General features: G+C 44.0%; 1 protein-coding gene across 3 annotated transcripts; it reads left to right on the top strand.

Annotated features, from left to right (window-relative positions):
- The first annotated feature begins 1,619 nt into the window (after positions 1-1,619).
- ZBTB34 (zinc finger and BTB domain containing 34) lies at positions 1,620-24,378 on the top strand. 3 transcript variants are annotated; one of them, XM_088841146.1, is made up of 5 exons: positions 2,043-2,109; positions 5,014-5,133; positions 7,070-7,140; positions 7,246-12,937; positions 22,663-24,378. In XM_088841146.1, exon 5 carries the CDS (start codon positions 22,685-22,687, stop codon positions 24,191-24,193), a length of 1,509 nt encoding a protein of 502 aa, XP_088697272.1. In that variant the 5' UTR covers positions 2,043-2,109; positions 5,014-5,133; positions 7,070-7,140; positions 7,246-12,937; positions 22,663-22,684; the 3' UTR covers positions 24,194-24,378. The 3 variants fall into 3 exon arrangements, with proteins under 3 accessions (XP_055255927.1, XP_055255925.1, XP_088697272.1); XM_055399950.2 differs by lacking the exon at positions 5,014-5,133 and having other exon boundaries at positions 2,003-2,109; XM_055399952.2 differs by lacking the exons at positions 5,014-5,133; positions 7,070-7,140; positions 7,246-12,937 and having other exon boundaries at positions 1,620-2,109.
- Positions 24,379-25,173: the final 795 nt, after the last annotated feature.

The raw sequence follows: 25,173 nt of genomic DNA, 5'->3' as shown, positions 1-25,173 counted from the left end.
CTGTAGGCTCATTTTGGATTTCAAACAGGCAAAGTTAAGTCCTTAAAAAATGCAACAAAGATTATAGGAAAACAGAAAACATGTACCCTATTGTGAAGTGATGATTTTCGAACTAAAATAAGTTAATAGAGACTATGACACATAATCAGGCAAATGACAAGGAAAAAAGCAGGGCACTGGAAAAATGTATGAGTTGAGTGAACCCATGAGGTGGGGGAATAAATATAAATCTATGAAGGAAAGAGTGTCCAACGGACACAGATGGCTAATAACTTTGACACTTGGCACAAAGGTTAAATACTAAGGAACATGTCAGTCTGTATAATCCTTTCTATATTACAGGTGAGAAGACCCCAATTTAGCAAAAACCCGTTTAAATGATAAGCCCACAGCTAGTCTGTGGGGAAACAGGAACTCACTTATGCGGTGTGTGAATCATCCCCAGTGTTCCTGAGGAAACCTGGCCTGACAGGATGATACCTTCCTATGCCTTTGCGCTCACAGACCTCACTTTGGGGGGCAGATCTCAAGGAAATAGCTCAAGAAGAAACAGCAACTAGAGAGTGAGATTCTCTGCCCAGGTGCCTGCGGTTAGGAACTGGTTACCTAAAATTCTGCTCAGAATAGTCTACTGCCACAAAAAGTTCCAGTTTGTGGTCAGAGGGACAAGGGAGATCATCCCAAATCGACATTTGGCTGTGTGACTTTAGATGACACTTAACTTCTCTGAACTTAACGTCCCTCTTTGATAAACTGGGATATCAACAGGTCACTACCTCCCTGGGTTGTGTATTAAAGGAGGTCACGTCTCGAAGTGTCTAGACAGCGCCTAGCTGGGTGTTCAACAAGGGGTGGCCGTTGCCATTGGAAGGCGACTACTGGACGGCGGAGCCTGGAGAGTTCTCACCCACAGAGGATGAGGCAGGATCAGGGCGTCTAAGCTTTCTGACTTGAAGAGGAGCTAGTTTCTTTGACTCCTAGCTTTTATTTTATTACAAAGTCAGAAAAAGGAAAATAAACCTCTGCCACAACTTTGCAGGAGTCCACCAAAATGCAAAGGGAAGGTCTTCAAAGGTGTTAAATTCACCTGAAACATAAAAATGCTGAGCGCGGCTCCCACTCCCACCGTAATATCAAGATTGGGCGCCCTCCAAAGATCTGGAAATGCACGTTTTGGGGAGACTTGATCTAGGACAGGAGTTTCATATTCCCCAAAGTTCGGAATTTTCATCTCCTCTTTGAGGGAGACGATCTGCCCAAGGTCCCAAGTTAAGTGACCCGATCTGGCAGGCAGTAGTACTCTTGCCTAGAAAATCCCATGGATGGAGGAGCCTGGTAGGCTGCAGTCCGTGGGGTCGCTAAGGGTCGGACATGACTGAGCGACTTCACTTTCACTTTTCACTTTCACACATTGGAGAAGGAAATGGCAACCCACTCCAGTGTTCTTGCCTGGAGAATCCCAGGGACGGGGGAGCCTGGTGGGCTTCCGTCTATGGGGTCACACAGAGTCGGACACGACTGAAGTGACTTAGCAGCAGCAGCAGCAGCAGCAACCACTGCACGGGCGACCCCTGCGCGGCCCGGGTGAGTGGCGGGCATCATAAGGGCTGTGGGAGCCGGGGTCCCGGAAGCGGAGGGTGGGCGCGAGTCCCGGGCGACGGTGGTGGGTCGAGGGTCCTGGCTGTCTCACCCATTCCGCTCCGGGAGCCCCGGGGCGCGCCCCGCGGAGCAGCCCTCCTCCAGCCAGCAGGGGGCGCTGAGGAGAAGGCGGGTGCGGAGGTCGCGGTCCGAGGAGCTGCCACCCCCGGGCCCCTCCCGGAGTCGGGACCGAGGCTGCAGCTTGCCCATTCGTCCGCAGCGAGGCTCCCGGACGCGGCCCAGGCGGGACACGGGACCCGGAGCCCCGGAGGGGGGCCCCGGCCGCGTCCCCAGCGCCCGAGTCCGCGCCTGCCCGGAAGCGCCGGCGCCGAGGGGGCGGGGCCGGGAAGCGCTTCCGGGGGCGGGGGGCGCGGGCTGGGGCGGCAGCCGGAGCGGCGGGGACGGGCCTGGCGCCGGCGGCGGCGGAGGGGGCGCCGCGGGCGGGCGATGTGAGCGCGGCGCTCTCGGCAGGTGAGGCGCTCCGGCGAGGCGGCAGCGGGCAGCGGGCGAGGCGCGGACGTAGCCGGCGGGGTCGGAGGCAGTCCCGGGCCGCTGTCCGGCTCGCTCTGGGCGCGGCGGGGCTGGAGCCTCCGCGCCTGGTCAGTCCAGAGGGCCGGCGGGTGGGCGGGTGGCGCGGGCTGGAGCCGAGGCCGGGCGGGGTCGGGAGGCCCCGGGCACCTGCTCCGGCCAGGCGCGCGCCCCCGACGGGCCAGCCCTGCTTTGGCCCCCGGTGTCTGGACGCTGCTTGCGGGGCTGAGGGTCGCACTCAGCCAGCTGCCCCGGACTCCCCCAGCCTCCGCCCTGGGCGTCTCGGGATCTCCTGCTTCCGGGCTCCTCGGCCCCGGGGGCCGCTCCCGCTTTGTACCGGGAGGCCGGATGGTTAAGTCCCCTGGAGAGCCGTGCCGGGCCGTGGGGTCGGCCCTGCTGGTGGCTGCAACCGAGCCCCTGCCCCCATGCCACCGCTTTTCTCCAGGTAAACAGGCGACGGCGCGTCGTGCTTGGCCCTGGACGTCTCCATGGTCACTCTTGCCCTCGGAAGGTCCTGCCATTACGGAGGGCTGGGCTGACCTGGGGGGTGTCGACAGTGTCCTAAGCTAGGCGGCTTGTGCCGTGGGACGTCAGCAGTCTGCGAGTCTCAGGCTTGAGGTTTCAGCAAGCCTCTTCCGTGTTGGACCTCAGATTCCCACTTTGATCAGTGAGGGTATTTAGATGAGCTCTCTAGAGACGCTTCCAGTCTGTCAGTCTATATATGTCTGAAATTGGAAGGGCTGTCCCTGGTTCAAGATACTGGGCAGTTTCACCGAAGAGTTTGCAGATCTGGACTTTTTAGCCACTTAATACACTTGGTTTCAGACAGTCTTTAAAATGAATCCAAGAAGCCTTTCTAAACCTTGCCTTATCGTAATTCATCCCTCGCTTTTGTTCCTGGCAGGAGTCAGTCACGTCCTGCAGAGTTTTTGCACGCACAAAATTTTTTGTTGTTTATATCTGCCCATTTTCCCTTTGTTCCTAGTCAGGCCCTCTTTGCTTGACATCTGGATTATTGCAACAGCTTCTTAGCCCGTCTCAGACTTCAGAAGGCCCCCCACCTCCCCCACCCTTCCTTTATGCTAATGCCAAGCTTAATGTTGGAAGTCAAAAAAAAGAGTTGAGTGCTTGCTTATTAAATGTCAAGACGCTGTTCCATGTGGTGGGGTAAAGTAGTGGAGGCACACTTAAAGTCTCCAAGCAGCTTTACATTGGGTGCAGACTCTACCTGTGCAAAGGTGACTGATGAGAAACGCCTGTGAGCTGTAGAATTAAGAGGGAGGAGAGATGGAGGTCACTGTAGGCCAAATGGTCAGGGAGGTTAGCAAGAGGGGTGGCATTTGAGCTGGCTGTTAAAGGATGAGTAGGACTCAAGTAGGAAAAGAAGAGTCAGGCCCAGTGATCCTGTGGAGTTAGTGAATAGACCAGTCTCCTTGTGGAGAATGGTGCGTATAGGAAGGGATAAGAGGAAAAGATTGTCTGGGCTGGTTCCTGAAAGAACTTGAGCACTAGGCCAAAGTTGAAACTATTCTGAAGTCAGTGTTGAGAGGCCAGAGACTAGAGGTAGTAGTTCATGATCATCTGCAGGAGGGGAAGGGAGAGGCTCGGGGCCAGGACATCAGCTAAAAGGCTATGGTACGTATACCACTTTCAGAGTCCTCTGCCTGCCACATTGTGTCCAGTCAGTGCCCACCCCGTCTTTTCCAGGCTCTCCCTGGTTTGGTCCCTGGTCGCCTCCCTGGACCTTGTTCACTGCTCCTCCCTGTCTGCTGTCGAGTTTGTGACTGCCTCTAGGGCCTTGCTCCTCTAGTTCCCCCTTCTGAAGTACCGGCCTCCTTTTTCTTCTCTGTGTAAATTCTCCATTTCACTTCCTTCAAGCCCCTGCTGAAGATATACTTCCTCCAGAGGGTGTTCCCTGACCGCCCTACCCCCATCCATGCCTTTGTGGCACTCAGAATCTAAAGCACAGGACTCAGCACTTGTTCCTTGGTTATTGAACTTGCTCTTGTCCCAGTTGGAATGGGTGTTTTTGGAGGGCATTTTGTCTTAATACTTATCTAATATTGTAGCTGTACTTTTATAACAGGTATGAAAACACTTAATGGTTTTTGTTGTTAAATGACTTATAAACATTTTTTTGAACCCCCTCTTTTTAAAGGAGACTCTTTTATTATCAGTTTTCTCTGTCATATGTCATTGATGTCTAATGCTGCTATTTAAGACAGGTGTTTTCAGCTTTCCTTCTTTGAGTGCAGATAACGTAAAACGAATCTTTGAAACATTAAAATCTTTGCTCTTGATTATGGGAAAAGAAAAAGTCATGTAATTCTTCAGTGGGAGGTTGTGGGGAAAGAACATGAGCTTGGGCATCGGGTCTGGGTTTGAATCCTGGCAGGGCTCCTTACTAGCCATGTGAGCTTGGACCATTTATATAATGTCTTTGACGCTCTTGTTTTCTCGTTTGTAGTGTGGGGATAATAAAAGCCATTTCCTAAGGTTCTGTGGATTTTGAAATGAAAAATATGCGAAGGAGGTGGCAAAGTTTATAGCCCTTGGTAACAGCTTAGTAAGTTTTCATCATCGTCCTCATTATTGTGAGGTATAAATGTACCAAGGTGGGGACATGCCAGGTTGCTGAACCTCGGTGTGTCTACCGAGTTCTGGGTTTCTACGTGTCTCTGGATCCTCATTCTACCTTCCAGCTGAAGCAGTTGTCAGAAATGTCTGTATCACGACATCTGGAATGCATCATTATGTTTTATTCCCATTAATTTTCATCTTTCTCAAGTGTGAATTCTGCTTAATGTTTTTCAGACTTCTTGATTGTGTCCATTTAATGTTTTGTAGCTGACAAACTGCTGGATTTAGCTTAGTGAAGCTCATCAACTGAAGTCAGTTTAATTTCTAATGGTTATTTTCTGATTGTATTGATGGCATGGAAAACCTCATGGAAGAAAGCAATTCAAGGTGAGCTTTTCTAATCCTTTCAGCATAAGAGGTTCGGACTTAATCTCTTTCCCAGGTCCAGTGCCCCTTAACATGCCAGCAGTGTGCAGATAAGATGCAACTCTTTGACTTGATTGTGAACCAATCAAGCATATTATTTGTTTTTCTTTTCTAATTTTATTTATTTGGCTGCATCGGGTCTTAACTGTGGCACGGGGATCTTCATTGCGGAGCTTGGGCTTCTCTCTAGTTGTGACGAGGGCTCTAGAGCTCAGGCTCGGTATTTGCGGTGCTTGGGCTTAGTGGCCCTGCGGCATGTGGGATTTTCCTGGACCAGGGATCGAACCCACGTCCACCGCATTGCAAGGTGTATTCTTAACCACTGGACCACCAGGGAAGTTCCTTATTTATTCCTTTAACTGGAGCTAGTCTTTCTATTTCATGATAGGATTTTAGACATCTAATTGCCCGCTTCATAGAAGTAAAAAGAATGGACTTTATGCAGAGAAATGGCTGCAAAGTACAAGAAATTGTAACCACTTAATTATTACTGTGCTGGTGTAATGATACACCCGTAACTGAGAATTTTATTTTCCCACTCAGAGGTGATCAGTAAGGCTCTAGCACCAATAAAACCCCTAATTCTCACCACTGTGCCTGGATTAAAGTCTTACTCTTATAGGAGAGAAGAATCCTGGTTTTGGAGACTGTCAAATGTAGGTTCAAATCCTGGCTCAGCCATTAGTGAGTTGGGATGAATTGGGAGAGGGTCTTAGTTTCTCTGAGTGTTTTTTCCATCTGTAGAATGGGTGCAGCTGCAGTGTCTGTCTCATGGTGTTGTCATGAAGCTTCAGTGAGCAGGTAGAGAGCTTACTTAGTGTACAGTACACAGGTGGAGCTCAGTAACTGTTATTGCCAGGCAGGTTAAAGAGTGCACTCCTACCCTGCTTGGAAAGCTCGGAAGAAGCTTCTGATGTTTTGTACTGACTGAAAGACAATCCCACTGTCAAACCACACTGCGCTCTCAGAATGAGTGTAGCTGAGCAGACTTGGAAAATGTTAGCGCCTTGGTAGGAAATCTCACAGTTTGGATAAAAATGTTCTTTCAGGCTCACATGAATTAATGCAGTAAGAACTCTAGACTTGTTTTCTTTTAAATTAGGATGAGTACTTCATGAATATCCATCACGGAATGCCATTTTATTTATTTTTTTTCCTCTTGCATTGGGTTTCAGCAGCACCACAATGTTTCAGGCAGGCCTGGTATTTTTCGGCTGCTACTTTCTGAAGGATTAGACTGTAATTCATGACAGCTCAATTTTAGTTTTGACCTAGACCCAGGCAGAAATACCTAGGAAAGTTATTTTTATACCTTTGTTACTGCCGTTTCCACGCCTGTTGTCCCCAGTGCTCCCATCTGCAGTCTTTTTAATGACTTTTTGTTTAAGAGTGAAAACTAGGGATCTTCAGGGTCTTCGGTGCCTGATGAAGTCTAGCTTGAGTTGTGTCTCCAGTATCAGCAAGTGACTGAAGCCAGCAGGTGCGAATCTGGGTTTGGAATCATGAGCATCTTGATGCAGAATAATGGGTACCTCCTGGTGCCTTAAACAACTTCCAAATTTGTAACCTTGCTTTCCTTTCTTGGCAATGTCACTGGGTATTTTTAAATGAAGTGGAGCAAAGGAGAGTGTTTGTGGGTTAGATGGGAGTGAACTACCTTGCTAGACTTTTCCTGCTGATGAGATGATCCTACATCTCTTGGGTGTTCAGCGGGAAAAGTTGAAAGCTGAGCCACCAGCTTGGTTGGGGTTGCTGAGTGCGTGTCTCTTCTAGACTCTGGGCACACAGTCGCCGACCACACAGAGCTCGCCTCTGGAGGCGTGCCCTCAGCGGCGCAGCCGGCTCAGGAATCAGCACACCTCAGCTGCTTAGGTTTCATGCTTTTACTTTTGTTCAGGTTGTCATCATGGGGAAACAGTTCCTGGACTTTACTCAAGATTTCAAGACTCATGTGGGTGTTTTGCCCAGGTGACGTGCAAGTGTCTTTCTTATCTTTGGGTCCTCTTTGGAGTGGGTTAGCCCTGTGGGGTGGCACGGGTCTAAGTTCTGGTTTTCGTTGCTGTTTTCTTCCAGCTCAACAAAAGGCATGACGCAAAACTGTGCTAGCTCAGCGGAATGGTGTGTTGAAGGGCGGACTGGACGTGGATGTTTCCTCTTTCATGAGATACCGTGTTACCGTAGGAGCAGATCTGTTCTCAACTGTCTTGTCTGTTTTCTCTCTCTGAGTAACTACATGTTAGCACATGGGTCCTTGGCTACTACAGTTTTTGTTTACTCCCAAATGGTTTATTGGCCAACTCTGTTCAGTTGCCCAGAGGGCAGCCTAAACGCAGCTTGTCTGAGGCGGAGCTCACTTGAGTTCCAAAGTGGATAGCGTACCTCAGTCTCCAAGTCCTGTTGAGTCCTTCTTTGGACTCGTGTTCATACTGGCAGCCACCAGGATCCAGTTTGAGATTTCCAGGATGGTATTCAAGGATGTCCATGTTCCCACCGCGGCATTCCTCTTTCCTGGGTCATTCCCTGTACCTGGGGCCCGGCCACTGCCCCAGACACCATACATATTCGCCCCACTGTGCTTTGATTCTCCCAGACTTCTGCCTGGAGTCTTCTTCCTGTTCCATTTGAAATGCAAAGTCCTGTTCAAATATTGCTTCAGCCATGAAGTTTTTCTTTGTTCTGTTGGATTAAAGATTTTTCTTTGGTCAGAAGTAATCATTGCCCTCTCAGTTCTTTGTTTCTGCCTCTATATTTGCCTGCTTGATACAGTAATTATCCATTTGCAGCCTATCTTTCTCTAGATTCTTTGGTTTTAAAAATTACATCTTTTTAGGTAGAATCCTGTAACGTATCTTAAAAAATCTCTTAGTGAGACTAATACAGCTGTGTGATGAAACCTTCAGAAAAGTGTAAGTCTGTTCCCGGTTCTCCTTCCCAGTCTGTAGTCCTCATTCCCCAAAGGCACCAGCATCAGTGGTTTCGTGCAAGTCCTTCCAAAATCGGTACAACAGCATATACTTGTTCTTTTAAGAAAAGTATGTGAAGGAAATCAGATAGGTACATACGTTTTTTTATATCTTGTTGCTCAGTTGTCCAGTCGTGTCCAGCTCTTTGCGACCCCCATGGACTGCAACACGCCAGGCTTCCCTGTCCTTCACCGTCTCCCAGAGTTTGCTCAAACTCATGTCCATTGTATCGGTGATGCCATCCAACGGTCTCATTCTCTGTCATCCCCTTCTCCTGCCTTCACTCTTTCTCAGCATCAGGGTCTTTTCCAAGGAGTCGGTTCTTTGCATCTGGTAGCCAAAGTATTGGAACTTCAGCTTCAGCATCAGCTCCTCCAGTGAATATTCAGGGTTGATTTCCTTTAGGATGGACTGGTTAGATCTCCTTGCAGACCAAGGGACTCTCAAGAGTCTTCTCCAACACCACAGTTGGAAAGCATCCATCCTTCGGTGCTCAGCCTTCTTTATGATCCAACTCCCACATCCACCGTTTTGGCTAAATATTAGAACTCCTTTTCAGGTCGAAGGATACAGATCTGTCTCCTCCTTTGTTTTTTTTTTTCTGGCATGTGGGACCTTCCCCAACCAAGGATCGAACCCATGCTGCGTGTAATGAGAGCGAGGAGTCTTAACCTCTGAACCTCCAGGGACGTCCTGTCTATTCTTCTTAATGTCTGGGTAGTGTTTCATTGTTGATTGGGTTTTTTTGAACCAGTCTTCTCTCCATGAATTTTGAGCTCATTTCCCCCCCTCCTTTTTTTTTTTGCTATAGTGAATAAAAATGCTTAGCAGACATCCTTGTTTCATATATCCTAATATGCTGTTGTAAGAACTGTGTATTTGTAGGCTTAACTCTTAGTAGTTAATTGTGGACCAAATAGTAAATGCTTTTTACATTCTGATTGATGTTACCAGATTATCCCTAAGGATTACACCTGCACATTTTTTTAAAATTAATTTTTATTGGAGTATAGTTGTCACACATTAAAAATGTGTGCAGGTCTGATGGGCTAGGAATGATATGTCATTTTTTCTTTTTGTAATTCACATTTCTTGATCATGAATAAAACTAAACATCTTTTCATGTGTTTTTTGATCACTTTTTCTCTGAACTGTTCATATCTTTTGCCCCTTCTTCCGTAGGATTATTTGTGTGAGCCCAAATCTGTTTGAGTTATAAATTAAGGAATTTGGAAAGTAGCCCTTTGTCAAAGGTGCATGTACTTTCCCTCAAAACGTCATTTATCTTTTGGCTTTGTTGGGGAGGGGGGGTTATCATATATTTCTATGTTGTCAGATGTATTTGTGCTTGTCTTTGTTGCTTCTGGGATTTATGTCATGCTTGCAAAGGCCTCTGTGTCTTTATTATAAATGAACTCACCCATGCTTTTCACTTAGTTATTTTTTGGTGGTAGTCATGTCTTTAAAAAATACTGTCATAGTTGGGGTGGTGGGGAGGGGAGAGGAAGGGATAGTTAAGGAGTTTGGGCTGGACATGTACCCACTGCAATATTTAAAATGGATAACCAACAAGGACCTACTGCATAGCACAGGGAACTCTGCTCAGTGTTATGTGGCAGCCTGGATGGGAGGGGAGTTGGGAAACAATTCATACGTGTGTATGTATGACTGAGTCCCTTTGCTGTTCACCTGAAACTTAAAACATTGTTAATCAGCTTCACCCCAATACGAAATAAGAAGTTTAAAAAAATGTTGTCATAAGACTGTAATGACATTAAATGGAAATAATAGGGCCCTTCTTACAGGCCCTAGTGCTTTATAAGAAATGGGTAAGGATGCAGTACCTTTGAGAACTTGAGGAGCTGTATTTTCCATTGATCAGGCGTTTTATGTGAGCCTGTAGTGATCACAGAGAAGAGCACTCACGGCCCTTTTTCCCCTCATTCGCTCACGCTCAGTGGATGGAGCAGGCTGCGGGGAAGAGCAGAGTGTGATGAACGGGTGTCTGTCCTCCCTTCCCAGGGTCAGCTGAGTCTGTTAGATTATGGTCAGCCGGTTTCTCTGTCTTTGCGAAGTGGCTTTTTTAAAGCTCCTTCAGGTAAAATGTGTGTATTCCTAGTGAGCTTTGGACTCTTGATTAGGGGGTATCATTCCCTTGTTTGTAACATTTCACAACAGCCTCTTGTCCTGATGCCTGGGTGTGGTCATATGTTCCTTTTTTGGGTGGGAGCTCGAAAAGATTTCAGGCAGCTTTACTCGCTAAGCCTTGTTGTCATATGGTCTTGCATCAGATTTTTGTTTTCTTTTCAGAGCGTGCATGCACATTTATTTCAGGGATCCCTTTCCGTCACCTTTTACTTCAAGCCTGTCGGTCGAGTCTCCCTGACTGACTTGCGTGGTCATTGATGGGCCAGCACCTCTCCCCTGTGGCTTGTGCCCACACTGCCTCACTGAGTGAATGGCCTCCCTTCTCTGGCTATCCGGTCTGTCCTAACTCTCCAGCCTGGGGTCATGGTCTTCCGAAGCTGCTCACTCTTGGCCCCGCATGGTTCTGACTTGCCCTGGCCCGCGCTGGCCTTGCTGCTTCCTCAGTGCTTTCAGAGCTGGCTTCCTCACTACTTGGTCAGTCCTGGGTAGCCCCTCACACTCTGCTTTTGCTTTTCTTTTTCAAAAATGTTTATTTATTTGGGTGCACCGGGTCTTAGTTGCAGCATACAGGCTTCTCTCTAGTGGCGGAGTGCAGGCTCCAGAGCTTGTGGGCTCAGTAGTTTGTGGCTCTGGCTTACCAGCCTGTGGCATGTGGGATCTTAATTCTCCAGCCACGGATCGAACCTGTGTGCCCTGCATAGGAAGGCAGATTTTTAACCTCTGGACCACCAGGGAAGTCCCTGCTCTTGCTTTTTAAACTCCAGTCTCAGTGCTGCTTTGGATTCTCTTGAACTTGGGCTGAACTTATGTCTTCTTGGCAGCATCTGCTCTCTGTGACTTTCACCCTGGAATACCAGAAGGACAGCTTACTTGAGCCCGAGATCTGTGGGTTCTAATGAACAGAGGCTTTAGCATATAAAGATAGCTGTTTATTTAATGCAGGTTAAAATCAGCCAGGGTGCAGGGCTCTGATGGGGAAGAGGGAGTAAAAGCTGTGAGTGTGGAGGGCATAATATACCACAGCTGGAGGGCCACCTGGGACTTTTTTCTGCTTGGAGCCCTTCCTTCTACTCATGGCTTTGATCCAGAAAAGAGGGAGATTTTGATCTTGAAAGAGGGTGCTGTCGTAAATTCCTAGAACTAAGACTGCTTATTCACAGGGTATGTGCACTTGTAAGTTTGGTGGGTATTACTGAAATGCGCCCCTTTGCCTTCTCCACCTCCCTCCTCCTCACAGAGGAAGGAGTCAGAGCCCGGGGCAGCAGGAGGAGGATATTTGTCACCTGTCACTGTCCCTTTCTCTGGCCACCATCCTTGGGCAGGAGTGTAAGCTAGCTCAAGCTTTCTTTTCCTCCGGCCTTTTCCTCAACTCCCCTGCCTCCCTGAGTGGTCCTGCTGTTACCCTTGGGCCAATCAAACAAGGATAAGGGATTATTGTGTAGGGACTTTAGCTGGCCAGACTTTGCAACAGTCCTGAAAAAGTTAGCCTCTTGGAGCCTCAGTTTCCTCATCTCTCAAGTGAGGGTGATAATACCTGCCTTCTCGAGGAAGGTCAAGACGATTCAGTGAAATAATACACATAAGGCCTTTACAACTTGCTCAGCATGTACGGAGCATTCAGTAAACGTTGGTTATTGGTAATGGTGGTGACGGACTTTCCCAGGTATCGAGGGGAGTCTCAGAAGTGTGGTGGAAGATGGCAGGGATCCCCTTTTACAATTGCCGAGGCTGGTGTGGGGGTGGACGGATGGCAAGGCTGCCCACATCCTTCCCAGAACCCACTGTTTGGACCAGTGATGGCCGAGTCTCCTCAGCTGACTGTGGCAAGGGCCGTGTGCAAGGTGAGAGTTGCCTCCAGAGGTGTGGAAGGATTCCAGTGAAGGAAGTTGGAGAGCAGAAAGGTGTGTGTCCATTAGTTGAATGAGCAGAAGAGGGTTATGAAGAGATAGAGGAGCTGACAGTTTTGAACTTCCCAGCAGACCATTTTAATTAACATCCTCTTCAGGTATGTTTTCAAAAAGAAGTATTTCACATTCTTATCCAAAGTATAATTTTACAAACAAAACCAAGATAAGTATTGTTAAAATAAGTGTTAATGGTATTGAAGAAAAATATCCAGTTTATATATGCTTGTTTTAGCGTAAATATCTAATTGGGGGTGGTTTTGTCATATATGGATGTGAGAGTTAGACTATAAAGAAGGCTGAGTGCTGAAGAATTGATGCTTTTGAACTGTGTTGTTGGAGAAGACTCTTGAGAGTCCCTTGGACTTCAAGGAGATCCAACCAGTCAATCCTAAAGGAAATCAGTTCTGATTTTTTAGGACTGATGGAAAGACTGATGCTGAAGCTGAAATTCCAATACTTTGGCCACCCGACGCAAAGAACTGACTCGTTGGAAAAGACCCTGATCCTGGGAAAGATTGAAGGTGGGAGGAGAAGGTGACGACAGAAGATGAGATGGTTGGATGGCATCACTGACTCAACGGACATGAGTTTTAGTAGGCTCTGGAAGTTGGTGATGGACCAGGAGGCCTGGGTGTGCTGCAGTCCATGGGGTCGCAATCAGGCACGACTGAGCAACTGAACTGTAATGGGACAGAAAGAGCTGTGATAAATCTGCTGAGTGAAAGAATACTGATTCTGATGTATTTGGTGAGTGGAATAATCAAATACATTATTGTTTTCTGTAGCAGCTTCAAATTTAGTCTAAATGAAAAACCAATATAAATCACTTCTCTGCATTATCAAAAATGAATTCCATTCCCCTATCTCTCGGAGTTGGGAGGAATCTGCAGTAAGCCTGTGACAAACTGCAAGGCTGGGACTCTTACTTATCTTTGAATTCCCTTTGGTTATGTGCATGTAGAAGATTGAAATTGAATATTTCCTATAAATGTAGAAAAATAATTTAAATTCCCAGTCAGTATGCCATTTAGTGATTGCAATTAAATCTAATACTTGCAGCACGTTTAACAGAAGGCTAATTTTCTTAATTTGCAAAGAACTCTGACAATTCATTAAAAGAGTCAGATATGGGCAAAGGCAGCTGAAAGACAGACAGACAAATTGCCGTTGAACACCACAATAGATGATCTACCTCATTTATAATTAAGTCACAGCACAATGAAATACCACTTTTAACCTGTCAGTGTGGCAAAAGTGAGAAAGTTTGATACTCATTGTTGGCAGTTATGGGGGTACAAGCACTTCATATGCTGTTGGTGAAAGGACAGTTGCTGCCACCTTTTGGGAGATGAGTTGGCATTGTCGATGGATGTGAAACTAACACAGCAGTCCCTCTGCTAGGAGGAAATGCTGTGACCATTTAAATGGTTTCCAGCTTTTGGTATCACCTGGGGACTGACTGAGCACATGGTGACACAGCTACCCGTGGAATACGAAGAATCAGAAAAGAAGATGAAGTAGATGAATTTGCGTTGCTGTGGAAGGATGTTAAGGAGTATTAGACATTTTTTGGCTGCGTTGGGTCTTTGTGGCACCGTGGCCTCTCTCCTGTTGCGGAGCACAGGCTCCAGAGTGCTTGGCTCAGCAGTTGCGGTGCTTGGGCTTCATTGATCCTGTAGTACATGGGATCTTAGTTCCCCAACCAGGGATCGAACCTGCATCCCCTGCATTGGAAGGCAGAGTCTTAACCACTGGACCACCAGGGTAACCCCTTAAATACATTGTTAAAAAGCAGTGTACAGGACAGTTTATGCTGATATGTGTTTATAGTTTTCTCTGAAAGAACACCCACAAATGCTTCCAAGTGATTATCTTTGGAAGAAGAGACCGGAGGAGAACGAAGATACCCACTTTATATTTTTCTGTACTATAGTTTGAAGTTTGACCATATGCATATAAGTTACTTTAAAGATAAAATTAAAAGTTGATCTAACTTAGGTGTGGGCCCGCTGTCATTCCATTCACAGGAGAGGTCAAGACCCTCGAGGAACCAGTGATTAGCTCATGGGAAATGGCTAGTACAGAGAATACAGAGTATGGAGGGTTCTGCCTTAACTTGATGTGTCTCTTAAGAGATTCTGACGTCCTTTACTTCCGGACTGCTGGACCTGATAAGTCAGGCCTGGGTGTAGACTTGTGATTAGTTACGCCTTTACTGCCTTTAACCTGGTAATGTGACTAGGACTTAAATTCCCTGTAATTTCGTTGTGTGTCAGTCTCTGAGAATCTTCTTCCTTGAGTGTTGGCTTGTTAGCAGCTTGAGGCTGGAGTCTGAATCTCATTGTCACAGCTGAAAGTAGGTGTCAGTGTCAAGGAGAGGAGAGTGGAGCACTTCCTTTCTCATTTTGCAGAAAAATGGAATTCCTCTCTTAGGTGTTAATCATGGTCTTTTCATTTTTCTCTTCAGTGATTTTCTTTCAAGTGCAGTTCTCTACTTTCTGAGAAGAAGATAAAAAGCCACATAGAGGAGGAGGAAGCCTCATTGTGGAACTGTTCTCAGTTTTACAGACTATTTCAGAAATGCTTTTTTGTTTTCCTTTTTCTACTGGTTTTTGCCCAGGTCTCTGTACCTTTTAAAAGCCTGAACCCACCTTCCTTTTGCCCTTTAATTCCAAAAGTCACTGTTTACACACCCTTGTGTGTCTTGAAAATGCTGTAATGAATAGGTAACATTTGACCACTTGGCAGGTGCCAGGCAGTGGGTATGTTTCTAGAAGGCAGTCTGGTGTAGTTACGAGCCTGACCTCTGGCTCCAGACTAAGTTCATCCATTAGCACTGGGTCCTTTGGCAAGTGTCTTCTTTTCTTCAGTTTTTTTTTTTTTTTTATCTATAAAATGGCAACAATCATAGTATTCACCTCAGAGTTGATAAGAGAAGTTAACATATGTAAGGTGTTTCGCACAAGATAGAAAGTGAAAGTGAAGTCGCTCAGTCGTGTCCGACTCTTTGTGACCCCATGAACTGTAGCCCACCAGGCTTCTCTGTCCATGGGATTCTCCAGGCAAGAATACTGGAGTTGGTTGCCATTTTCTTCTCCAGGGGATCTTCCCGACCCAGGGATCGAACCCAGGTGTCCCGCATTGCGGGCAGACACTTTAACCTCTGAGCCACCAGGGAAGCCCTTATGGGCACTCATTATACCTAAGCTATTATACTCATTCATTGCATGAATTTCCTTCATTCAATTTTACATCAGTCGTGTTGGGTAATAGTTCTTCCACAAGCTTTTCATACAGAGATCAAAGTTAACTGACTTGTGTAAGGCCATGTAATTATTTAAACAATCATTGTTGTTATTTTTATTAGAAAGTAGCACAGCCAGGATTCATAGCCAAGTCTAATTTCAAAATCAGTTCTCTTTGTTACACCATCCTGTCCCCTAAAAAAAGTCTCAGTAGCTAATAACATTGATTGCCATGTGCCAAGCATCCATTGTACAGATTGCTTCTTACATGTTTTCTCATAACAACCCATGAGGCAAAGACTATTATTACCATTAAAAAAAAACAAAACAAAGCTGAGACTTGGAAAAGTTATAAAGTACCTTGCCCAAGGTTTTATAAATGGAAATCCAACATCGTTTGAATCCACATCTGACTCCAAATTCTTCCAACGAGTATATTATCTTATTTTTTTTAAAACTAGGTGAAGTTCCTTTAATTTTTTTAAATGCTACCTGTTTTAAGTAAGTAATACATCCACTTGGATCAGAATTTTAAGAGTCTAAAATGATTCACTGAAAGGGTCTTTCAGCTACTCTGTATTTCCCCCTCCCAATAGGCTGTTTGTTTTTGTGCATCATTCCAGAAATATTGTGCTCGTATCTGTACACGTTGACACAGATATGTGTGTTTTCACTTTGCTTTGTACAAATACAGTGTCATATATACTGCTCTGCATCTGATTTTTTTCATTCAGGAATATATTATAGTGATTGCTTCATAACAGTATGAAAAGAGCTTCCTTATTCATTTTTTTGGTTGTATAGTAGTCTTTAGTATGGACATATCATAGTTTCTTAGTCAGACTCTTCTTGATTAGAATTTAGTTTGTTTCCAGTCTTTTGTCATAAACTATGCTGTAATGAATTCCTAGAGCTAAAATTACTCAGTCATGGGGGATCATTTGTATTTTGCTGGATACTATTGAAATGCCCTCCATAGTGTTTGTCCCATTTTATATTCCAGTGTCTGTCCGTCCAATTGTCATCTAGTTTGGATTTTAATGTATATGTATATATATATTATATATGTGTCATTCCAAGAAATGCATGTTCACTATGGAAGTCTGGAACATACAGAAAAATACAAAGAAGTAAGTTAAAACATCTTTACTGTTTCATTAATGTAAATGTTTTATATATATTCTTTAATATTATCTATGTTTATTTAATATTTATAAATACATACATACTTTTAGAAATATCCTTCTTTATATTCTGTGATCACCTGATTTTTCTAACAGCTTTGTTGAGGTGTAAAAACACCCATCTTAAGTATATGATTCAGTGACGTTTTTAGTAAACTTAAAAAGTTGTCAGACTATCATCGTAATTCAGTTTTAGACCATTTCCATTACCCATAAAAATCCTTCCTGTTCATTTGCAGTTGATCTGATTTTTTGCTGTGTCACTAAATATTCATTCAGCACATATTTACTGAGTATCCACTATGTGCCAGGCAATTATCTGGCAGATGGTTAATATAACAGATAAAAATTCCTACCCTCATAGTACTTATATTTTGTGGAACTTTGAATTCTTCTTTACCATCATTTTAGTAATGACTTGATATTTGGTATATAGGTGTCAGTTCCGTTCAGTTCAGTCGCTCAGTCGTGTCCGACTCTTTGCAACCCCATGAATCACAGCACGCCAGGCCTCCCTGTCCATCACCAACTCCCAGAGTTCACTCAAAATCATGTCCACCGAGTCGGTGATGCCGTCCAGCCATCTCATTCTCTGTCGTCCCCGTCTCCTCCTGCCCCCAATCCCTCCCAGCATCAGACTCTTTTCCAATGAGTCAACTCGTCGCATGAGGTGGCCAAAGTATTGCAGCTTCAGCTTTAGCATCAGTCCTTCCAATGAACACCCAGGATTGATCTCCTTTAGAATGGACTGGTTGGATCTCCTTGCAGTCTAAGGGACTCTCAAGAGTCTTCTCCAACCCCACAGTTCAAAAGCATCAATTCTTGGGTGATCAGCTTTCTTCACAGTCCAACTCTCACATCCATACATGACCACTGGAAAAACCATAGCCTTGACTAGATGGACCTTGGTTGGCAAAGTAATGTCTCTGCTTTTTAATATGCTATCTAGGTTGGTCATAACTTTCCTTCCAAGGAGTAAGCGTCTTTTAATTTCCTGGCTGCAATCAGCATCCGCAGTGATTTTGGAGCCCAAAAAGATAAAGTCTGACAGTGTTTCCACTGTTTCCCCATCTATTTCCCATGAAGTGGTGGGACTGGATGCCATGATATTAGTTTTCTGAATGTTGAGCTTTAAGCCAACTTTTTCACTTTCCTCTTTCACTTTCATCAAGAGGCTCTTTAGTTCCTCTTCACTTTCTGCCCTAAGGATAGTGTCATCTGCATATCTGAGGTTATTGATATTTCTCCCAGCAATCTTGATTCCAGCTTGTGCTTCTTCCAGCCCAGCATTCCTCATGATGTACTCTGCATATAAGTTAAATAAGCAAGGTGACAATATACAGCCTTGACGTACTCCTTGTCCTATTTGGAACCAGTCTGTTGTTCCATGTGCAGTTCTAACTGTTGCTTCCTGACCTGCATATAGGTTTCTCAAGAGGCTGGTCAGGTGGTCTGGTATTCCCGTCTCTTTCAGAATTTTCCACAGTTTGTTGTAATCCATACAGTCAAAGGCTTTGGCATAGTCAATAAAGCAGAAATAGATGTTTTTCTGGGACTCTCTTGCTTTTTCCATGATCCAGCATATGTTGGCAATTTGATCTCTGGTTCCTCTGCCTTTTTTAAAATCAGCTTGAACATCTGGAAGTCGTACTTTAATAATTCCCTTATCGTTGAACGTTTATTTAGGTTGTTTCCATTATTTGCTTTGTAATTGAATACAGTTATGAGTAAATGTTTGTGTCTTTATTCATGACTTTTTTATGGTACAGAGTGCTTCGTCGAGAGAAATTCCCGTTTTAAGGCTTTTGTTTTATTTGCTTACCAGAGTATATGAGAGCATCTCTCTTCCTATAATCACTACCTGCTGAGTTGCATTTTTAAAAGCCTGGGCAGTTTGAGAAAGAAGAATTGTGTCTTGTGTTAATTTTTATATTTTGCCTTATTGATGAAGTTAAGCATTTTATCCCTACGTTTAGAGGCTATTTTAATTTTTTTTAAAGCATCTGTTCATATTCTTTGCTCACTTTTCAGTTGTCTTATTTGACTTATTGATTTGTAAGAGTTTTATAATTCTCTGCCATGGATGTTATATATTTTTCATCATTTATCTTTTTTTATGATAAAAAATATATTTTTTAGATGTAAAGAAGTTTTTATTATACTTAAATAGTTAAATCTCCCTTTCTTCCGATATCTGTCTTTGTATGCTCTCAAAGTTACCTTTGAGTGTGTTGTGAAGAAGGGCGCTGACTTTATTATTATTTATTCATATTATCCAAGAAGCATCTATTTCCAGAAATCCTCCTCTGTCTCCGATTGAAAGTGGCCCCTGAAGGCCCATCCTGGTCTGACTTCTACCTGCCTTGGGCGCCTCACGTGCTCTCTGCCCTCGCCCCTCCTCCCAGCTGTGCCACAGCGCTCCAGCATCTCCTTCCTTCCCGACTCAGCCGCTCATCCTTTGTGCATGTGGCGCCTTCTGTCTGGAAGGCCGGAACGTTTCTCTGCAGCACCCCCAATCTCCCAATATCTGGCTAACCTTTACTCTTCCTTGAGGTCTCAGCTGAGATATCATCCTTCTGTCCTCCATTATGAAAGATCTTACAGCTCTTACCACAGTTTACAACAGAAGAATTGAAGCTCACCTGGGTCCCTAGTGCCAAGCATACTTTTATACAGTGTATAAATACATACACTCAGTGTATATTTACAAAATGAATGAATCCATTTTGACATCTGTGTGTTTGGCTGCAGTTTTCTTTTTCTATAATTTTTTCAGTATTTATTCTAGATCTTTGTTGCCCAGTATGGTAGCCACTGCCCACTTATGGCTATTGAGCACTTGAAATGTAGTTATTCCAAATTGAGATGTGCTATAAATATAAAATATACATCATGCTTCGACTTAGTATGACACATGAAATTCTAAGAGTGTTGTGGAAATAACCATGTAGCCTTGAGTAAGACCCTTCTCTTGTATCTCAGTTTCCTAATCAATAAAATGGAAATAATAATGAAAAAAAAAGACTTAGTGTGGAAACAAGAATATAAGATATCTCATTAATAACTTTCTAATGTTGATCTTAAAATGGTAATGTTTTAGCTATATTGGGTTTAAAAAATGGTTTAAAGTTTATACTTTTAAACAATGTTAACTGCTAGAAAACATTAAACATGGCTTACATTATACTTCTGTTGGACAGCAGTGTTCTAGATTAATTTTAAAATCATTTTGTCAGATTTCTAATAAAATACCCCATTGAACTGCATTATATTTATAAACTGACTTGCAGGAAATGTGTTCATCTTCACAGTATCAAATCTTCCTGCCTCTCAGAAGTGTATGTGTCTTCATTTGTATGTGTTCTTTGTCTTATTAAAGTGTTACAGTTTTATTCTTGTAGATCCTATTTTTTGTTTATCCCCCAAGTGTTTTATAGTTTCTGTTGCTGTTGTTGGTAGTAACTTGTCATTAGCTTACCTAACTGTTTTTTTAATCAATAATAATTTTTGGAATCCTGTTATTAGATCCTGATTCTAACAAATTTTTTTCAAGCAGTTCTTTTGTATTTTCTGTGTAAATAATCATATCTCCCTTGAAAAGTAATTTTACCTCCTCTTTTCTAAAGGCTTTACGCCTTAGTTTTCTCTTGTTGCTTTGCCTGAAACGTCAAGAACAATGTTAGGTAAAAGAAGTAGTGGGTAGACAACCTGATAGCTTCGCAGGCATTAACGTGAAACACTTTGGTAAAATGTTTACCAGAGTGTGTGCCCAGGAACACTAATTCTTTGGAATATTAATATGTGTACCTTGAGAGAAGAGCTTCATGGTTAAATAAGTTTGCAAACTGCTGAGTTGAATAGAATTCTTGTCCGTAGAACTTTGCAGATGGGTTATTATGCTAATATTTTTAAGTCCTAGGAGGTCGTGATGGTGAGCTGGGGGCTTATGTTCTACTAAATACATTTTGGGAAATGCAGATGTGTTTCCTTTTTCAAGGTGATGTTGCCATTGGTTTGCAGTAGATACTTTATTATATTAAGAAAATATTGTTCTGGCCTTACTAACTTATTGAGTATTTTGTTCCTTACTTTGAAAGTAACTTAACTTTCTAAAATGCATGTTCAGCTTAGAATTGGTACGGCCATATGGTTTTTCACCTTTGACTTATTGAGGTTGCAAATTATATTTGTGTATTTCATAATATATAGCCATCCTTGGAGAAGGAAATGGCAACTCACTCCAGTATTCTTGCCTGGAGAATTCCACGGACAGAGGAGCCTGGCAGGCTACAGTCCATGGAGTCACGAGACTCGGACACAACTTAGCGACTACAGAGAGCCATCCTTACACTTGATCATAATTTATTATTTCTTTAATGAATTATTTTTGCTAATATTTCCTTTAGGATATTAAAGAAAGTCTGTTTAGTGAAGTCTCTTTACTGAGTTAAAGTTGACAGTCATCTTTATGCTGTTTGCCATTTCCTGGTATCAGATATATGCCATATGAACAGAGATGCTTAACCTGTTTGAGCATGCATCTAGAACAGTGTGAATGGCCTTAAGGTCATTTGTGCTTTAGCACTTCTGTTTCTTTTTAATTTAATCCTGCCAATTTTTGTTATCCTAAAAATATATTTATGCCACTCAGATTTAAATAATAAATCTAGAATAAATAAGGGCACAGGATCCTTCTCTAAAATGTTTTAACAAATTCTGATGTGATTATATTCTAATGTGATTTATCACACTGATGGATCTTTTTCTGAAGGAGTCTTAAATTTAGTTGCACATTGTCTTATCTTAAAATTTAAAACTTTGTCTCTGTGATTAAATACTCTTCTATATTACTTTTTTGTTTTCTTTGGATTTAACTTATTGTTCCTTTTCTAACCTCTTAAGTGATTTTATTTATTTTTATTCTTCAATGATAAAAGTGTTTTAAGGCATTGATATTGCCTGTTAAAATTTGTTATTTGAGAACCCCAACATTTCACTGTGAAAAATTTCAAACATACAGAAAAGTTGAATTTTATTATACAATAAACAACAGTATACAGTATACAGATGCCACACTTGTTAACATTTTACTCTGTTTGCTTTATCACATATCTATCCATTTCTTTTTGGATGCATTGTCAACTAAGTTGGACATATAAATAAATTTCATTCCTAAACCCTTCTTACTGCAGATTTGATGTGAGTTTTCTTATTTTCTAAACAGCTTTAGTCCTTATTGATTTTTCTCTTTGATTCAGTACTTATTCAGGAGGTATTTAAATTTCTATTGATTGGGCTTTAAAAACAGAAATATAAATGTCAGATCTAATTTGGTTGTGGTCAGAGAATGCAGCCTGAGGTCTACACCCTCTGTAGTTTCGAGTAATCAGAGCTGTGGATTCTAGGCAGGGGGGCAGTTGCAGAAGATGATACACTCCTGGTATGTCCATCACTCTTGCTCCTACCCTCTAAAACCTCTTCAGTGAAAGAGATAAAGCATTGCTGTATGAATTACCGACCCCAAAGGAGATAAAGGTGTGTAGAGCTGAAGGGGGAAAAAATGTACAAGACAGCAACTCAAATTCTAAACTAAAAAGGACTTATGCTCCATTCAGTGTATCCAGTGTGCCGTATACTTGAAAAACACCAGTTGAAATATGCACATAAAGCAGAACATTTTAAAAAATGAATTTACTTATCTTTTACAGAGTACTTCAACTCCTCAAAGGTAGGTGAAACAGGAAAATATGTTTCTCAGAAGGATACCAACTTCTCAATTAGAGCAAAGATGGCCCTTACTGTATGTAACATGTTTTACTTCGATCAAGATGAAAGGCAGCCAAGACTAGGCTAATTGATCATTAAGTTATTTAGCTTTAGGTGAATTAAAGGAGACAGTAAGAGGAAAATTGCTCGGGCAGAACCGAAGATGTACAGTAGCTACAGTGATGGCGGTGGTGGTCTTTTTTGCACGGTTGTGTTTATACGGCTTGTACTGAAGTGGGGGGTCAGTGGTGAATTACGAAACTCTCTCTCTCCTCAGATTACGCTTCGTGTCAGTAGAAATGGACAGCAGCAGTTTTATTCAGTTTGATGTGCCCGAGTACAGCAGCACCGTCCTGAGCCAGCTAAACGAACTCCGCCTGCAAGGAAAACTATGCGACATCATTGTCCACATTCAGGGTCAGCCATTCCGAGCCCACAAAGCCGTTCTGGCGGCCAGCTCCCCCTACTTCCGGGACCATTCAGCACTAAGTACCATGAGTGGCTTGTCAATATCAGTGATTAAAAACCCCAATGTGTTTGAACAGTTGCTTTCATTTTGTTACACTGGAAGGATGTCCTTGCAGCTGAAGGATGTTGTCAGTTTTCTGACGGCAGCTAGCTTTCTTCAGATGCAGTGTGTCATTGACAAGTGCACGCAGATCCTAGAGAGCATCCATTCAAAAATCAGTGTGGGAGACGTGGACTCCGTGACCGTCGGTGCGGAAGAGACCCCGGAGAGCCGCAACGGAGTGAAAGACAGCAGCTTCTTTGCCAACCCGGTGGAGATCTCCCCGCCATACTGCTCTCAGGTCCGGCAGCCCAGCACAAGCAGCGATCTTCGGATGGAGACCACACCCAGCAAAGCTCTGCGCAGCAGCCGTTTACAGGAGGAAGGGCACTCGGACCGAGGGAGCAGTGGGAGCGTCTCCGAGTACGAGATCCAAATCGAGGGGGACCATGAGCAAGGGGACCTGCTGGGGAGGGAGAGCCAGATCACCGAGGTGAAAGTGAAGATGGAGAAGTCCGACCGGCCCAGCTGTTCCGACAGCTCGTCCCTGGGAGACGACGGGTACCACACCGAGATGGTTGATGGGGAGCAAGTGGTGGCCGTGAACGTGGGTTCCTATGGCTCTGTGCTCCAGCACGCCTATTCCTACTGCCAGGCAGCCTCACAGCCGGCCGGTGGTGTATCTGAGGCGTTCGGAAGTTTGAGTAACTCCAGCCCCTCCAGATCCATGCTGAGCTGTTTCCGAGGAGGACGGGCCCGCCAGAAGCGGGCCCCGTCCGTCCACCTGCACAGTGATCTGCAGGGCCTGGTGCAGGGTTCCGACAGCGAGGCCGTGGTGAATAACCCGGGCTTCGAGAGCAGCCCCCGGGAGAGGAGCGCGCGAGGTCACTGGTACCCGTACAACGAGAGGCTGATCTGCATCTACTGCGGCAAGTCCTTCAACCAGAAGGGAAGTCTTGACAGGCACATGCGACTCCACATGGGAATCACGCCCTTTGTATGCAAGTTTTGCGGGAAGAAGTACACGCGGAAGGACCAGTTGGAGTACCACATCCGGGGCCATACCGACGACAAGCCATTCCGCTGTGAGATCTGCGGGAAGTGCTTCCCTTTCCAAGGCACCCTCAACCAGCACTTGCGGAAAAACCACCCCGGCGTGGCAGAAGTCCGCAGTCGCATGGAGTCCCCCGAGAGAACAGACGTGTACGCGGAACAGAAACTAGAAAACGATGCCTCGGCCTCAGAGCTGGCCCTGGATTCCCGGATGGAAATTCACACAGTGTCCGATGCTCCTGATTAAGATGATTAAAAAAAAAAAAAATAGTGCACCCACGCAAAGCACATTAATCAATGCCTATTTGTGATTTGCTTTGTTGTCATCTTTGGTTTTCCCAACCATCTGGAAATCTCTTGGTCTCTTGGCAGTTTTTCTAAGGTTTCTGGAAGGAACACTTCATGGTGTTTATCCTTTCCCATCCCCCACCCTCCCTCCCCGAAGGAGCTCAAAGCATGAAGGGCAATGTATCCAGGGAAAACAGGCTGACAGTATTCCTCTTTGGCCGAACTCTTCATCCAAAATCTGCCAGTGATTTACCTATGCCAACTGGTCGACCCTCCGTTTCTGCCAAGAGGCATACTCTCTCATTGTATGCACTGGCGCCAGTGCATTTCCATGGAGAGAGACTGGGATGCCGTCAGCTGATACAAATGGGTAACCTTTTCTAATTTAAAATTACTTTTAGGGGGTAGTTAGACAATTTATATATATATATAATAAAGCGGTTATTATATATATAGTATATATACATTCTCAAATTTGATTTTATTCTGGTTGAGGTGAATGTAAGAGGAATATATAATTTAATACAATGTGAACAGGGCTTTGGACTCTGTCTCGTCCCTACCTGATATGTTAGGGTTTTGCCCCTTTATTTCCCTTATGAAAGAATGTTAATAGGTTTTCATATATATATTAATCATTGTGTCCAAAAGCAAGCAAAGCAAATCACAGTGTTCATAGCTCTGCTTCATAACAAACACATAAACCAAATGCCATAAAACGTATTCAACTCTAGTTGGAAACCATTTGGAATTTTTGTTAGTTGTCCAGTTAGGTAAGCTGGATGACGCGTGGTGCTGACCTTTTTACATATTGTAGTGTTATATTAGCCAACCCCAAAGGAGCAGTGGTTTTCAATGTTGTTACTGGCCTCTGAATCTACCTTCATTCCGTACTGTAGAAACACACACACCAGGTAACTAAATAGAATCACTCTCTAC

Source organism: Moschus berezovskii, chromosome 11 (assembly GCF_049115385.1).
Source record: "Moschus berezovskii isolate FMDL1 chromosome 11, NW_MosBer_1.0, whole genome shotgun sequence".
NCBI lineage: Eukaryota > Metazoa > Chordata > Mammalia > Artiodactyla > Moschidae > Moschus > Moschus berezovskii.
Note: the sequence above shows the minus strand (reverse complement) of the source record. Positions and strands in the feature narration are given on the sequence as shown.